General features: G+C 45.8%; 1 protein-coding gene across 4 annotated transcripts in view; it reads right to left on the bottom strand.

Annotated features, from left to right (window-relative positions):
- Nucleotides 1-14,985, bottom strand: part of ZC3H13 (zinc finger CCCH-type containing 13) — a 122,527-nt gene extending 107,542 nt beyond the window's left edge. For 2 of the 4 annotated variants that reach the window (XM_073580265.1, XM_073580266.1), the window contains exons 1-5: nucleotides 14,543-14,985; nucleotides 11,331-11,464; nucleotides 10,819-10,928; nucleotides 8,207-8,318; nucleotides 4,723-4,831 (exon numbers count right to left, since the gene is read on the bottom strand). In XM_073580265.1, the coding sequence (XP_073436366.1) occupies nucleotides 4,723-4,831; nucleotides 8,207-8,318; nucleotides 10,819-10,928; nucleotides 11,331-11,464; nucleotides 14,543-14,969 (892 nt within the window). In that variant the 5' untranslated portion in view covers nucleotides 14,970-14,985. The remainder of the gene's footprint in view (nucleotides 1-4,722; nucleotides 4,832-8,206; nucleotides 8,319-10,818; nucleotides 10,929-11,330; nucleotides 11,465-14,542) is intronic. The other 2 variants (XM_073580267.1, XM_073580268.1) reach the window with 2 other exon arrangements.
- Nucleotides 14,986-16,682: the final 1,697 nt, after the last annotated feature.

Genomic DNA, 16,682 nt, shown 5'->3' with positions numbered 1-16,682 from the left:
CATGCTCCCTGAAGAGGATGACCGCAGGGGCCCGTGATGAGGGGAGGCCGCTGGGAATGAAGGTCCTCTGTCCCCGCACCATGTCCGAATAGTGCAGAAGACAGCGCCAACCCTTTGCCAAAAGGGGAAAGTCACCGCCGGTGACCGCCGTCTTCCTCTCAGCCCTGTCCCGGGAAAGGGGTGAGGAGGGGAATCGGCTAGGACCAGCCACCTGTCAGCCCGTAGCACCCGAAGGTGATAGGGAAAAGGTCCTGCCTGCGGTTCTGAGAGTTGCGATGTGTGTAACACCACATTGCTCGCTCAGCCGCGTGATATGGGAAAGCAGGGTGAACATTTACCCCCTGTTTTTCGAAGCTGAATCTGAAAAATAAATGGGAAAAAATTAATACACACACATACACAAACCTAAAAGGGAAAAAAAGGAAACGTTAATTGTGTATCTGGGAGATCCCGGGCCGCCTCCTACAGACACTAAGCAGAAACTGAGGGGAAGAGCTAATTTTCTTTTTTTGCAAAGTGTCAGCCTCCGAGTAGCAGCAGCATACACCCATGGTAATCTGTGTCCCCCAATGAAGCGATAAAGAAATATGATTTTTCAATTGTACGGTTGTACGTTATAAACTTCTGTGAAGCCCTTGGGGGTTCAAAGTTCTCACCACACATCTAGATAAGTTCCTTGGGGGATCTAGTTTCCAAAATGGTGTCATTTGTGGGGGGTTTCCACTGTTTTGGTACATCAGGGGCTTTCCAAATGCGACATGGTGTCCAATCTCAATTCCAGCCAAAAAAGTCAAATGGCGCTGCTTCCCTTCTGAGCTCTGCCATGCGCCCAAATAGTCGTTTACACCCACATATGGGGTATCAGCGTACTCAGGACAAATTGCACAATAACTTTTAGGGTCCTCTTACCCTTGGGAAAACAAAAATTGGGGGTGAAAAGATAGTTTCTGTGTCCCCCAATGAAGCGATAAAGAAATATGATTTTTCAATTGTACGGTTGTACGTTATAAACTTCTGTGAAGCCCTTGTGGGTTCAAAGTTCTCACCACATATCTAGATAAGTTCCTTGGGGGGGGGTGGTCTAGTTTATAAATTGGGGTTACTTGTGGGGGGTTTCCACTGTTTAGGTACGTCAGGGGCTCGCCAAACGTGACATGACCTCCGATCTGAATTCCAGCCAATTTTGCATTGAAAAAGTCAAACGGCGCTCCTTCCCTTCTGAGCGCTGCCATGCGCCGAAACAGTGGTTCCCCCCCACATATCAGGTATCAGCGTACTCAGGACAAACTGCACAATAACTTTTGCAGTCCAATTTCTCCTGTTACCCTTGGTAAAATAAAAAAAAATTGGACCTGAAGTATTTTTTTTGTTCATTTTTTTTTTTTAAACATTCAAAAAATTCCTGTGAAGCACCTGAAGGGTTAATAAACTTCTTAAATATGGTTTTGAGCACCTTGAGGGGTGCAGTTTTTAGAATGGTGTCACTGTTGGGTATTTTCTATCATATAGACCCCTCAAAGTGACTTCAAATGTGATGTGGTCCGTAAAAAATGAAGTGGTGTTGCAAAAATGAGAAATCGCTCGTCAACTTTTAACCCCTATAACTTCCTAACAAAAAAAAATTTTAGTTCCAAAATTGTGCTGATGTAAAGTAAACATATCTGAAAAGTTATTTTTTAAGTTTTTTGTGTGCCATATCTCTATGATTTAAGGGCATAAAAATTCAAAGTTGGAAAATTGCGAAATTTTCACCAAATTTCCGTTTTTTTTTTCCACAAATAAACGCAAGTTATTTGAATGAAATTTTACCACTAACATCCAGTACAATATGTCACAAGAAAACAATGTCAGAATCAGTGGAATCCATGGAAGCGTTTCAGAGTTATTACCTCATAAAGGGACAGTGGTCAGAATTGTAAAAATTGGCCCGGTCATGAACGTGCAAACCACCCTTGGGGGTTAAGGAGTTAAAGTTAGTTACAACAGGCAATGGGGATAACGTTTCAAGGTGATCCATTGGACCAAGGGAGAGAGGCATCCAGGCGGATTGATCCCAATGTATGTATAATCCCGAATAGTTACTAAATTTGTCTATAGTAGTAATCACATGGGGTAGTGTTTCTTCTGCTTTATCCATAAATATCACCATATCATCAGCATATAGGCCAATGGTATCTAAACGGCCCTCTATTTCTATACCTTTAATGACTGGAGTGGATCTTATACGGGTCGCCAACACTTCGATTGCAAGCGCGAAAATGGCCGGGGAAAGGGGGCACCCCTGGCGTGTTCCTCTTGCCAAAGAGAACGATTCGGATACAGATTTTGGTGCTATTTTTATCCATTTCCCCTTGTGAAAATGTAAAATCTCGGGCTAAAACATTTCTTCATCATCCAATGGTACAAAATACTGTGACCAACCTGTGGTGTGAATATGATCATTGCACCCCCGAGATGAATTCATTGTGAAAATGGGATCACTTACGGTTGTTCTGCTGTTCTATGATCTCAGGGGCTCTGCCAATGTGACATGACACCTTCAAACCAGTCCAGCAAAATATGAACTCCAATATGACGCTTCCTCCCTTCTGAGGTTTGCACTGTTCCTCAAAAGTAGTTTTCAACCACTTAAGGGTTATCAGTGTATTCAGGAGAAATTGTGTAGCAAATTGTACCGTTTTCTCCTATTACCCCTTTTGAAAATTACAAACTTGGGGTTAAAGCAACATTTTATTGGAAAAAAAAATAGTAATATTAAATTTACTAAGCCTAATGATATACAAGTTTGTGAATCATCTCAGGGTTCAAAATACTCAAACGCTCTTAGATTAATTCCTTGAGAGTTGTAGTTATCAAAATAGGGTCACTTGTTGGGGATTTCTGTTGTTTTGGCATGTCAGGGCTCTACAAATGTGACATGGCAACAACAACCTATTCCAGCCAAATCAGTGCTTCTTGACTTTCGAGCCCAAGCAGTAGTTTTCCACCAAAGTGTTCACCATACATCTAGATAAGTTCCCTAAGAAGTCTAATTTCCAAAAGGGGGGGGGTCACTTGTGGGGGGTTTCCATTGTTTAAGCACTTCAGGTGCATTCCAAACGCGATATGGCGTCCGCTAGATTCCAGCCAATTTTGCATTCCAAAAGTCAAATGGCACTCCTTTGCTTCCGAGCCCTGCCATGTGCCAAATAGTAGCTTTCCACCACATATGAGGTATTAGCGTACTGACTGAGAAATTGCACACAAAAGAAATTTTGGGTACATTTTTTCTTGCTACCCTTGTGAAAATGAAAAATTTTGGGCTGAAGTAAAATTTTTGTGGGAAAAAGTAACTAAAAAACTAACTTTTTTCCTTCCACATTGCTTCAGGTCCTGTGAAGCACCTGAAGGGTTAATAAACTTTAGGAATGTAGTTTTAAACACCTTGAGGGGTGCAGTTTTTAGAATGGTGTCACTTTTGGGTATTTTCTGTCATATAGACCCTCAGTCACTTTAAGTGTAATGTGGTCCTTTAAAAAAATTGGTTTTGGAAATTTTGTTGGAAAAATGAGAAATCGCCGGTCAACATTTAACCCTTCTAACTTCCTAACGAAAAAACATTATGCTTCAAAAATTGTACTCGCGTAAAGTAGACTTGTGGGAAATGTTATTTAATAACTATTTTGTGTGACTTAACTCTGATTTAAGGGCATAAAAATTAAAAGTTTCAAAATTGCAAAATCTTAATTTTTTGCCAAATTTGCAATATTTTAAGAAATAAACGCAAGTTATAGCAAACAAATTTTACCACTATCATAAAGTACAATATGTCATGAAAAAACAATCTCAGAATCAGATCCATTGAAGCGTTTCCAAGCTACCACCACATAAAGTGGCACTCGTCAGAACGTAAAAAATTAGCCTGGTCATGAAGGTGAAATCAGACTCTGGCGCGAAAGGGTAAAAAAGCATCCTGAAGAGGACTTGTGAACAATATACATCCTGTGGGAATAAACAAGGGAGAAATAGGAGGAAACCACTATGGCTAAATAGAGCTGTAAGGGGCACAAAAATGACAAAAAGCAAGCAAGAGGTTAGTGATCTGTCCACCTGCGGCTGTTAGAGGCACATGTCAGCTGTTCAAAACAGCCGACGTGCCGGGAAAGATGTGGGCTCAGCGACGGAGCCCACGTAAAAGGGAGGGATTCCGACGTGGGCGTACTATAACGTCCAACGTCGGAAAGGGGTTAAAGATAAGATTATGGCTGCATAACACAGCTAGCATGTGCCGCAAGTGAAGTGGGCCCAGCTCCTGAGCTGGCTCAGGGGATTAGGAGCCCAGTAAGATGAGGAGATTTGCAATGGAACATAAATCCTTCCTATCTCCATTTCACCCCTAACTTGGCACAACACACCGCATCATACACAGCACATGTGATAGCAGCCATGGTCAAAGAAGGACACATGCTAATTCTAATGAGGAGCCTAATTCTAGTTATTTCTAAGAACCTAAAGCGGGAGGATCGCTTCTGCTATTCTTAGGTTTGTACTTACTCATTTTTCCACATTGGTCAACTGCATCAAAATAAAATCATGAATCTGCAAAGCGCCTCAGAAAAATCAAGAGACAGAAAAAAAAAGGGAAATCAAAGCATTTCTAAATACGAACACAATTTAGCTTGGCGTTAGGTAAAGAAGTTCATAGATACCAGACTGCAGCCTAAATGCCGGTGTGCTACTCACCATCTCTGGTAGTTTCCCATTCAGCGGCTTCTTCGTCACTTTCTGGAGTTCTCTCCTTAGTAATTTTAATATCTTCCTTTTCTCGGCGTCTTCCCCTGGAGGATTCTTTCTATAAAAAAAAAAAAATTTACAAACAGAAGTATTAGCAGACATATCACACACCTACTGAGAATCTATGAAGGTAAAAGTTGCCAAGAAGGAAGACTCTTTCCATGTAGAATTTGTGCCCATGACCCAGATGATGAAACATGCCCACCCTAGCTTTCTGCATCACATAGGCTATTTGAAGGGTTATTGATTCCTGATAATTAGTGACAGATGAACCCCTGGATGTTCGCGTTCAGCCGAACAGTTCAAAAAAGTTTGATTCGGGTTACAAACAGTACCTGGACCCAATTCAGATAATGGGGGGCCTGACCATCCATTGTTTGCCATGCTGTCATCTGCATGACTTTGCAGCAAACAATGGCTCTGATCGGCGGTAAAATGATTACCGCCAGAGAGTTGATGCTCCCACATAGCCACAATAAATACCATTATATGAAATAAAAATAAATAAAAAAAATAAATAAATGCCCCTTTTCTGGGGCGGCTGCAGGCTTCTATTTGTAGCCTGGGGGTGGGGTGGCAATATTCATTGCCGCTTAACAGCCTGAGAATACTAGCCCCCCAGCTGTCTGCTTTAGCTTTGCTGGTGATCAAAAATGGGGGGGGGGACCCATGCCATTTTTTTTTTTTTTTTTATATTATTATTATTTATATCATTTTTAAAAAAACAGCATGGGGACCCCTCTATTCTTGATAACCAGCCATAATAAAGCTGACAGCTGAGGGTTGCAGCCCGCAGCTGTCAGTTTTGCCATGCTGGTTATCAAAAATAGTGGAGATCCCACGCCGGTTTTTGTTGTCTTTTTTTTTATTTTATTTATTTATAACGCAGGCGTCAGCTGATGACTAATCCCATCAGCCGCCACCTGCTCTCGCAGGCGTAGACTGACGGAAGTGGTACTCACATCAGCTGATGCCTGTAACCAGCTGTAAGCTTTTCAGAACCAGTGACAGCTGCTGGCTCACGCTGTCATCGGACAGAGTGTGAGCCGCAGAGCTATGACCGGTGGTAATAATCTTACCACTGATTAGAGCCGCCGGTGTTTCTCACGCTGTCATGCAGATGACAGCATTGGAAACACTTGATGTTTGGGGTGCTGAACCCAATCAGTAACACGGACTTCATGGAGAAGTCCGTGCTCGGGGTCCGTGCCTGAAGAGTAGGTGCTCGATACGGACCCCAAACTTAGGTTCGCCTAGCTCTACTGATAATCTCCAAGTAGTGTACAAGGGATATTTAGTTGGTGCTAAGGGATTTAAACAAAACTAAAATAAACAAATTAAAGGGTCCAGATAGCATAAATGTCAAAGTTCTGAAGGGATTAAAAAGTAAACCGCTTACTTGTAATATACAAGGACATGCTCCATTTCACAGGAAAGGTGAACAGCAAACGTGATGCCATTATTTAATGGGCTGTCTAGGACTTCTGAATTGATGGTCTACCAGTGGGAATTCAACATATAGTACCCCCAGTAATAAGCAAATAACAGGTCCAGCAGAGCCTGATGCACAGTGTTTGAGACCACAACTCCATACAATGTGCAGTGGCTGCTGCCAGGTACTACAGCTTAGATCGCACACAATCAATAAGCGCTGAGCTGCAGAACAGCCAATACACAGTGCACGCAGCTGTGGTCTTATTGCTCTGTACACTGTGTACATCCGTCAGGTGCCAGGCACCTGCTGCTCTAATACTGGTGACCTATACTGAGCATAAGTCATCAATATCAAAGGCCTGCACAATCCCTCTAAAATGGACGCATTAAAACTGAAGGCATCTCTGTTTTGTAGCCTCTGTGAGCATATAATTTTGAGCACCTTCGAAATCTACAGTGAGCCATTCCTCTATTATTCCTACTAGAAAAGTGGCCAATCTCAGTTGGGCACTAAAATCACTGTTGCCAGTGTTGGGAAAATCTACTTTGCCAAGGAAAAATGCAACATCCATTTGTATTTTCAGTCATATTTGAAGGAGGAAGAACAGGGGAACTACCCAACACCATTCTAAGAAAAGATGCCTCAGAATCATTACCGTATTTAAAACGACTTTTTAACCCCTGAAAATCTTTAAAAAAAATAGGGTGTCGTCTTATAGGGCGGGTGCTGAACAATCTGCGGTCGCTGTACATGGTGGGGGGAGCAATCCCTATGACTAGGTGAGGGGGCGCCTCACCGAGGTCTAAGTGAAGCAAGCTGCAGGCGACCGGGACGCCCGGAGCATGGAAAAAAGAGAGAGCGGCGCTGTGCTCAGAAAAAACACACTTCTTTCACCAGTCTGACCCACCCTTGTATCCTATTACCTACTTCTCTGCCTCTCAGATCTCACACATGCGCGCCTGCGCCGCTTCACTGCAGTCCTCGGAGCGAGATATATGATGCAGAGAAGGAGGTAATAGGATACAAGGGCGGATCAGACGGGTGAAAGAGGCGTGTTTTTCTGGGCACAGCACCGCTCTCTTTTTTCCATATCCCGGGCGTCCCAGATGCCTGCAGCTTACACCTTCCCGGTGAGGCGTCCCCTCACCTCGTCACTGCAGTCCTTAGGAGCGAGATCTGAGAGGCAGAGGAGGTACCGATAATAGGATCCAAGGGCGGACCAGAGGGATGCGCTACCGCTCTGATAGTCTTTGAAACAGGGAGGGCTGGGCAGGCAGGGAGAGCTGACCAATCCAAGCGGAATTTGTACACAACAACCAGCCAAATCGGTGGTAAGGTACATCGCTTGCAGTGATTGGCTGGTTGTTGTATACTGGGTACCACATACAGTACATCACCAGCATCTGTACCTGTTCATACAGTATAGCACCAGTACATACAGTACAGTATACAAATGTCCAACAGTCAAAATCCCAACGTGGCTCCACCAGCAAGAAGAAAGAAATATGAAGCTAATTTCAAACTTAAAGTTGTAAACTTTGCCATGGAACATAAAAACTGTGCTGCTGCAAGACAATATGGAGTGACAGAAAAGATGGTTCGAGACTGGAAAGCAAATGAAAAAGCATTAAAGAGTATGCCAAGGGGTAAGTGTGCATTAAGAAGAGGCACCCCACATTGGCCAGAACTCGAAAAACATGTAGCAGACATGGTGAATGAGCATCACCAAACGGTTATGTAGTGACACAAAATAAAATACGTTTGTTTGCACTTCAGTGGGCCAAATCTAACCCAGATCACAGCAACAGATTTAAGGCCACTGTAGCCTAGATTCATGGCAAGACATAATATGGTACTGAGGTAAAAGACGAAAATTGCCCAAAAAATTACCTGCAGATCTTGATAGCCATTCTCTCCTCCCAATGAAATGAATAGAGCCAGAGTACCCACTAAGAACCCACTATCCAAAAATAAATGAGCAAAGAAAACTCTTATTACCCTGGAAGGAGAAGTTTGTTCTTCTGCTGTGCGTTTCTGTGGCTCCGATTCTACCTCCTGACGCTTATTTTTCATTCTATCACGCAAATCTATAGTGGGCCTTTCTGGGGACCTGAGAACAAAAAGGTTTTATTATCAACACACAAAAAAGGTGGATAGGAAACTATACAATTATTCTAGATGTATGTATATATTAAAACCAAAAGATTACTTTCCTACAAGGAATGGCAAAGTACTATAGGAATATTCCTATACGCTGATTTATTATAAATGCAGATTAATATTTACAGGGAATTCAAGAGACTTTTGTGCCCATTTCTGCAGCAGACACTAAGTGCACTTGTGCTATACATGCTGCTTCGTATACAGTGCGGCAAACCCTGAGAAATATAAGTCAGAAGCCTTGGCTTTATTAGCTTCTGCAGGTGTCTGGGATTGTGACCCTGCACCATCACAAGAGGCTACTGTCAGGATGAACTGATTCCACATAGAAATAGATTTACTTATATACTTCACACAATAGAGTTGCACTTTTGTAAAATGAATAAAAATGTAGTCTGAGACTGTTACCAAAAACTACATTGAAAAATGTTTGTTTTTCTTTTCATAGAAAATGTCCATTGAAAGAGGAGAACAACATACATATAATATAAGGGAATCTAACGGGAGTCACGAAAAGTCTGGCCTTAAATTTGGAGAAAAGTCACTGTACCTCAGGGAATAGAGCGCCTGCTCCCTTATCTTAAAGAGGACATGTCACCATAAATATGCGGCTGTTCTCCTGAATCTGGCACCATTTGCCTTCCTCTGGATCCTGAGCTATGGCCCTCTCTTCCCTGTATATAATTCTGGCCTCGTTAGTTTGGTGGGTGTGATCCTCAAACGGAGGCCAACAGAAATTGAGGACCACACCCTCTGGGTTAAAAAGACTAGATTTATATCCAGAGAACTGTAGGTTAGGAACAGAAAAATGCAGGAGAAAAAAAAAAAAATCACGAAGACAGCAGTGAAAAATGTACAGATTTATGGCAAGTGACAGGCTCTCTTTCATTTTTTTAACTTTTGTTTTTCCTCTCTTGATCCAAGAATCATGCTTTTTTTTATTTTTACAACGATGTGGCTTGTTTTTTGTGGGACCAATGTATTGCATTATAGGGAGAAATTGCAATTCTCCTATAAAGCTCAGTATGCGCCTTACACCAGAAAGAGTTTGATGGTAGCTATGGGTGCTATGGTAACCCATTAGTTCCGCACAATCGTGTCGCAGGGGGCCGATGGTACCTGGTGTGCTGAGTACTGGCAGTGACCTCATTAAAGTGCCACGGTCAGATTAACAGCAGCATTTAAGTGGTTAAACTGCAACAATCAATGCATGTTCCAGTCGCTGCAGGTGCGCGCCTATGTACTACAGTCAGCATCTATCTGGTATGTAGGAGGTTCAGCTCTTGAGCCAGCTTTATTCTTTCCTTAGAGACCTATAATGAAAATGTCAATCATAGATCAGTAAGGCGTGGGGGGAAACCCTGATGAAAATGTATTAATGCTGGGGCAAATCGAAAATGGTGCTGGTGACTTTTTAGAAAATGAAGTGACTAGTGATGAGCGAGTATACTCGTTGCTCGGGTGTCCTCCGAGTATTTTGGCGTGCTCGGAGATTTAGTTTTCGTCGTCTCTTCTGCATGATTTGCGACTGCTAGACAGCCTGAATACATGTGTGGAATGCCAGTTTGTTAGGGAATTCCCACATGTATTCAGCCTGTCTACAAGTCGCAAATCATGCAGCTGAGACAACGAAAACTAAATCTCCGAGCACACCAAAATACTCGGGAGGACACCCGATCAACGAGTATACTCGCTCATCACTAGGAGTGACCTGACTGGTTGCTGTGGGCAGATGCATCACTTCTTCTTTTCTCTAATTTTCCACTTGTTAAACTATTTTCTAGTTTTTATGGGTAAGTTCTGGAAATATGAAATGCAGAGGGTGAGCCGAAATCTTCCTGAACATAGCACACAGAATTCACAGAGGAAAGAAAATCCCCATAAAGTGACGGAACTTTTTGGAACGTAGACTTAAGACTATGTTCCCTAAATGAGGTTTTTTATGCTGTGTAATTCTGAAAAAAAAAAAAGCATGTAACCTATTTAAATTAATGGGAGCAGAAATTGTGCAGAAAATCTGCAACATCAAAAGCGCAGTGTAAGGTAGTTCCCCCTAAGGGTATGTGCACACTTTGCGGTTTCTACTGCATTTCCGCAGTGTTTCTGCGGATTTACCTGCGGTTTTCTCTACAAAATCCGCAGAGCCAAAAAACTATGTGTATACATAGCCTAAGACACATCGCATATCCACAGATTATGTGGGACCTACAACTATCTCTGAAAATGCAGTCAGGCAAGACGTGGGTTCTGAAAATCAGAGCGGGTTCGAGACGTGAGAACAGTACTCCACTTCAGAACCCAAACCAGATTGAGTTGGAAAGAAAGTTTCAGAACTCCTGTAGTGGAGATAAGTGGGGGTCCCGAGGAGCAATATGCCCCCAAAGTTCTAAGAGGGGAATACTACAAATTAAGCATATAACATGAGAAGGTTACACGACTGCCTTACTCACCTTCTGTACGTACTGCTGTAACCTTTTCCCCTTGGTGATGGGCCATGAATATATCTACAAGTATTACCATACCCGCAGCTACCAGTTTTCATCCAGTTACGACACTGAGTCTGAAATAAGAAAAAGAAAAGTAATACATTTTTGGTGTCTGAAATTATTCATCTATGGTGTGAACTGTAGTTATACAATCACTATGGAAGCTAGAACGTAGAGCACTTAGCAGCATTAAAGTTGACCAGCCGTATCTTCTTTATACAATGAGGCAGAACTTCTATTCATACACAGACACCATTCATGTCGCTACGTAAAATGTGAACGAAGCTCAAGTTTCCCCAAATGGGGCTACCAAAGCGCTGACACGGGATGCTGGGAGTCTATGGCAATCTAGTCTAAACTGATCATCACCAGCATTAAGTAGCTGCAAGGTGAAGCTTTTCTTTATCTCGGCCTCGCTCTTCAGCCAACAGACTTTTTGGAATATTCTGTGTATGAGAAAATGAGTCTGCTCTTACCTCTGCACTATTCCCTGTGCTAGGTCCAAGCCTCTCAAAAACACTTGGTCTACGTGATGTGCTATCCGATATGGTCTTGGTATTTTCTACTGTAACCTTCCGTCGGATTTTTGACATCTTGTTCTTTTTCTTTCCTATTAAAAGGTAAAGATTTTTTCTTTAATACTGCACATCTGAAATCTTAAAAGTGTATGGTCACCTATAAACCCCTGGTTACATGAAAAAGTGAGTAGCTCTGTAATCACATTGCATCATTCATCTGTATTATAGTGCAGATCTTCAAGCTCCAGAGCTGAAATCTGTCATCTCCCATGCTAGGGCTCTGATAGCAAGATCTAGTTTCTAACAGCAGCCTTCAGAACTCTGTCTGGTCCTCAGAGATATAAGAAAGGTTGCAACGCAGGACTGGCTCAAGAAATGTCAGGTAATGTACTTGTAAAGTTATTTAACTTATTAGACATATTAGTGAAAAAACCTTTGTATGATATTGGATGGAATGCTTTGTACACCCTGATCACATAGTAACAAAACTATACACTGAAGTAATACAATTAAAGGGAACCTGTCAGTAGGATCAACCCTCCTAAGCCGTCTATATGGACATATAGGTCATGGGAAGCTGAATAAAATGATAGCTTAGTATCTGCAATCTGACATCTTATTTCAGAGCAATCCACATTTTTCTTATAGGCAAATAAGGTGTTAAGATCTACAGGCCAGACACTGATCTGCAGGACAATCTGCCTCCAGAATTTATTTAATGTGAAAGGGGGCATTACCTGTGTGAGACATGTAGATCAGGAAAGCAGACTGTCGGTCATTACATGTCTCACACTGGTAATGCCCCCTTTCATTTAAGGTAAGGTCTAGAATCAGATTCTCAGAAAGATCAGGGCCCAGCCCATAAAATAACATGGATTTCCCTGGAATAAGACATCACAACACAAATATAAAGGTATCATTTTATTCGGCTTCCTATGACCTGCGGCTTAGGAGGGTAGATCGTACTGACAATTGCCCTTTAAACATTCTCATACCTAATAGTTCGGTCACGAGTCACAGTCGATCTGGACATTGCAGCCTATAATCAGACTGTCAGAAATGTGAAATTGGCCTAACAAGAACACTATAAAGTGGCCATATACACGAATATCGGATGAAGAAATCAATTATGGTGGTGTTCTTATTATACAGTGATGTAAAGGGCAAGAAGGCTTGGCTAACTGGATATCAACATGCCCGGTCCTTTTGTGGATGGCATTAGCAAAGCTCCATTTACACATCTGGAACTGTACTTTTCTGAAGTGGGAATAGACATCCCAGCTCCAGAGCAGTGAGTAAAGGCACTCAAACTAACGATGGCTGAACCAGACAATACCGTGGGCTCAGACAACTGTCTATTATGAATGGTGGCTGTCCGTCTCTCTCTGGGAAGGGAAGAGAAGGATCCAGTATGTTCAATTTCAGATTGACAATCCTTTTATTGTCGGCAAGATAACTACCTCCAGGACCCTGGGCAGCAACACTCGCAAAGTAAACGCTGGAGCAGTCAGCAGAGCAAGGGCTCCTATGTATGGGAGCGACGTCTACCTAAACTATCATTTGGCCGACATCCATCTATTGTGCACAGGGCTCCAAAGTCTGGCCATGCACAGCAGAGAGCTGACACCATTTCTCCCAACCCCCTATATACATATCGCATCTCAATATACACGAGATATTCATCTAATGTGTATAGTATGGGATAGGGTTTTTGTTTTTTTAAGTATAAAAAAGATCCCAATATAGTAAGTGATCCCCTATACACAGCATAATTTACAATTTTAGGAATAGGGGACAACTTAATGATCACTGTGGGTCGGACAGCTAGGACCCCCCTCCCAGCAATCCCAAGAATTTGAGGCTCTTGAACCCAGCAACAGCCACTGCAGAGCCTTCTGCTCCATGTATTGTCTATGGGGCAGTCAGAGAAAGAGTACAGTGGTCTGCTAATTCCAGCAATGACTGGTGCGGAGCGCGGGCACCTCCGCCACATTCACCGGTGCGGACGCGGAGCACGGGCACCTCCGCCACATTCACCGGTGCGGACGCGGAGCACGGGCACCTCCGCCACATTCACCGGTGCGGACGCGGAGCACGGGCACCTCCGCCACATTCACCGGTGCAGACGCGGAGCACGGGCACCTCCGCCACATTCACCGGTGCGGACGCGGAGCACGGGCACCTCCGCCACATTCACCGATGCGGACGCGGAGCACGGGCACCTCCGCCACATTCACGGGTGCGGACGCGGAGCACGGGCACCTCCGCCACATTTATGGGTGCGGACGCGGAGCACGGGCACCTCCGCCACATTCACCGGTGCGGACGCGGAGCACGGGCACCTCCGCCACATTCACCGGTGCGGACGTAGAGCACGGGCACCCCCGCCACATTCACCAGTGTGGACGTGGAGCACGGGCACCCCCGCCACATTCACCAGTGTGGACGTGGAGCACGGGCACCCCCGCCACATTCACCAGTGTGGACGTGGAGCACGGGCACCATCGCATCATTCACTGGGGCAGAGCGCGGGCACCTCCGCCTCATTCACCGGTGCGGACGCGGAGCACAGGCACCTCCGCCACATTCACCGGTGCGGACGCGGAGCACAGGCACCTCCGCCACATTCACCGGGGGCGGACGTGGAGCACAGGCACCTCCGCCACATTCACCGGGGGCGGACGTGGAGCACAGGCACCTCCGCCACATTCACCGATGCGGACGCGGAGCGCAGGCACCTCCGCCACATTCACCGGGGCGGACGCGAAGTGCGGGCACCTCCGCCACATTCACCGGGGCGGACGCGGAGCACGGGCACCTCCGCCAAGTTCAAGGCCCCAGGTGACCAAATCTCAGGATCCCTTTAATTCCCAAGGTATGACCCACCAGTGATCAGAGACTTAGGGGCAGGGGATGCCCCTTATGATGCCGCAGACACCTGCACGGTGTAATCAGCAGATCACGCGTCCTTTACGCACGTGCATGTGACGTCACGGCCGGCTGCTCTCCGCCACACTCCTGGGGGCTGCACAGCACTACGTCACTGCGCCTCGACCACTTGCAGAGCCACACACACCTAGCAAACCGCCAACAGGGCCTGCACAGCTCCTGAGGGGAACCACAAGTCCCAGCACACGGCGGTCCCCATATAACCAGCACTTCCTCCTCACCGATTTTCCTTTGATTGCGGCGGCCTAAGCCGCCGGCAGCAGAGTCCCGGGCCGTGACCGCTGTGTGTCGGGCGGCCGCTACTGGGAGCTCAGCGGCGTCTCCCGGTGCCGCAGACCGACCGAGCGCCTGAGCACGGCGACGCCGCCCGCCGTCTCTCGCCGCCTTCCTCCTAACAGGCAGCTGCCGCCTCGGCTCCTCCTTCCCCCTCCTCCTCCTCTTTTTCTTCCACCACTGCGGCCCCCACTGTTGCCGCCGCCGGTCCCGGCCTCTGGGAGCGATCGTGACGTAGCTCCGGCTACTAACTTCCAAGCGAGAGGGCAAGCGGAGCGCAGGCCGAGCACTGAGTGCAGCGCTAAGCCTGCCGGGAGGCACCGCGGCATGAGCCCAGTCCGAGGGCTGCCTGCTGTCCTCGCGCATGCGCCGCATTGGCCGCCGCACTGCTTGCCGGGAAGGCACAATGTTTAGGCGATAAAGATCGCCGGCCGTAACGCGGGGTTGTCAGTCACATTGCTCCGTGCAGTGCGGGCACTAGGCATGACCTTAAGCACAGGCCGTAGCCCCGAGGACAGCACCCCTCAGGAGTCAGACTATGGTCAGCAGCTGCTCATGTCAGGCTCCGATACTTGGAAGCTTGTTATGGAGGAGACTTGTAGGCAGAAGTATATTCTAAGGGTATGTGCACACGGTGCGGATTCGTTCCGCAGCGTTTCTGCACCTGCGGGTCTGCAGTAGATTCTGCTGCGTTGTACAGTACCTTTATTTCCTATGGAAATAAAAAAAGCAGTGCGCATGCTGCGGTTTTTCCCGTGCGGTTTACAATCTGCAGCATGTCAATTGTTTGGTGCAGAAACACTGCAGTTTTAGGCTATGTGCACACGTTGCGGATTCCGCTGTGTTTTTTCCCGCGCGGAAACGCAGGTAAAGTGACCTGCGGTTTTCCTGCGTTTTGGTCTGCGGTTTTGCCCTGCGGTTTCACACCTCTACTGTGGTAGAGGTATGAAACCGCTGCGGAAACCGCACAAACAATTGACATGCTGCGGTTTGTAAACCGCAGCAAAACCGCACCGTCAGCACAGCGTTTTTGAAACCCCATAGGGTTTCATTGTACTGTACTTGGTCAGCAGAACTGCTGCGTTTCCGCAGCGGCAAAAGCGCTGCGGAAACGCAGCAGAAACCGCACCGTGTGCACACAGCCTTACACCTCATCCATTATGAGATGATAAACCGCAGAAGTCCTGCGGATTTACCTGCGGTTTTCTCTACAAAATCCGCAGACCCTAAAACCTACGTGTGCACATAGCCTTATGGTCGTGCACCGTCAACTACACAGCTGCCCGGGCTGTGCAGGGTCCTGGCACTGTGTACGGGGCTCCCTTAGGTGTAGGGATTCGTTCACACCTGCTCAGGTTTCTGCTGCTTGGACTGTACATCAGGCTGACTGTACTGCGTGATGCGGCTGTGCGTGCACGGGGGATGTAGGTGGTGGGCTCTGCGCCCTCACACCCAGTATCTCTGTAGAAGTCGCTGCAGTCACCTGTGAGGCGTCGGTCACTCGTGTGGGTGTTGGTCTTGCACTTGGAAAAATGTGTTTTTGTTTTTTTTTTAAATAATTGTTCAGAACCCGGTTTTCATCCCATTATGGTCCGTAATAAGTCAGTTTTTACCTTCACTGCTTCATCTATTTTTCTTGTACGCAAAACTAGTTCCCCTGTTTAGATAGAATGATGGATGTGCATTGTGAAGCAGAATCGCTGCCAGTGTCACCTCAATACAACTCTCTCCGTTCGTGTTTTCAGACCAGTGCAAAAATAAAGGATCGCCCATATGAAAGCGGGTTCTTTGAGGCACGTGGGAATATGTATGGTACTGATTAGAGTTGAGCGAAATGGGTCGAAAAACTTCAAAAGTTGCCGACTTCTGGCAAAGTCGGGTTTCATGAAACGAAACCCGACCCTAGGATGAGGTCGGCGACTTACGCGCCAAAGTCACGTTTCAAAAGTTTGTTTTGCGCTCTTTTTCAGCCAATCAGGATCCACGGACACTGTGGGCAACGTGATGACATAGGCACGGGTCACCACCATCTTTCAGAAGGGCATGCAAGTGATTGGCTTGCTTTGGTGGGCGTCACAGGGGGTATAA

This window comes from Dendrobates tinctorius, unplaced genomic scaffold, assembly GCF_039654945.1.
Source record: "Dendrobates tinctorius isolate UK_male_01 unplaced genomic scaffold, ASM3965494v1 ptg000064l, whole genome shotgun sequence".
In the NCBI taxonomy this organism is placed as follows: domain Eukaryota; kingdom Metazoa; phylum Chordata; class Amphibia; order Anura; family Dendrobatidae; genus Dendrobates; species Dendrobates tinctorius.
Note: the sequence above shows the minus strand (reverse complement) of the source record. Positions and strands in the feature narration are given on the sequence as shown.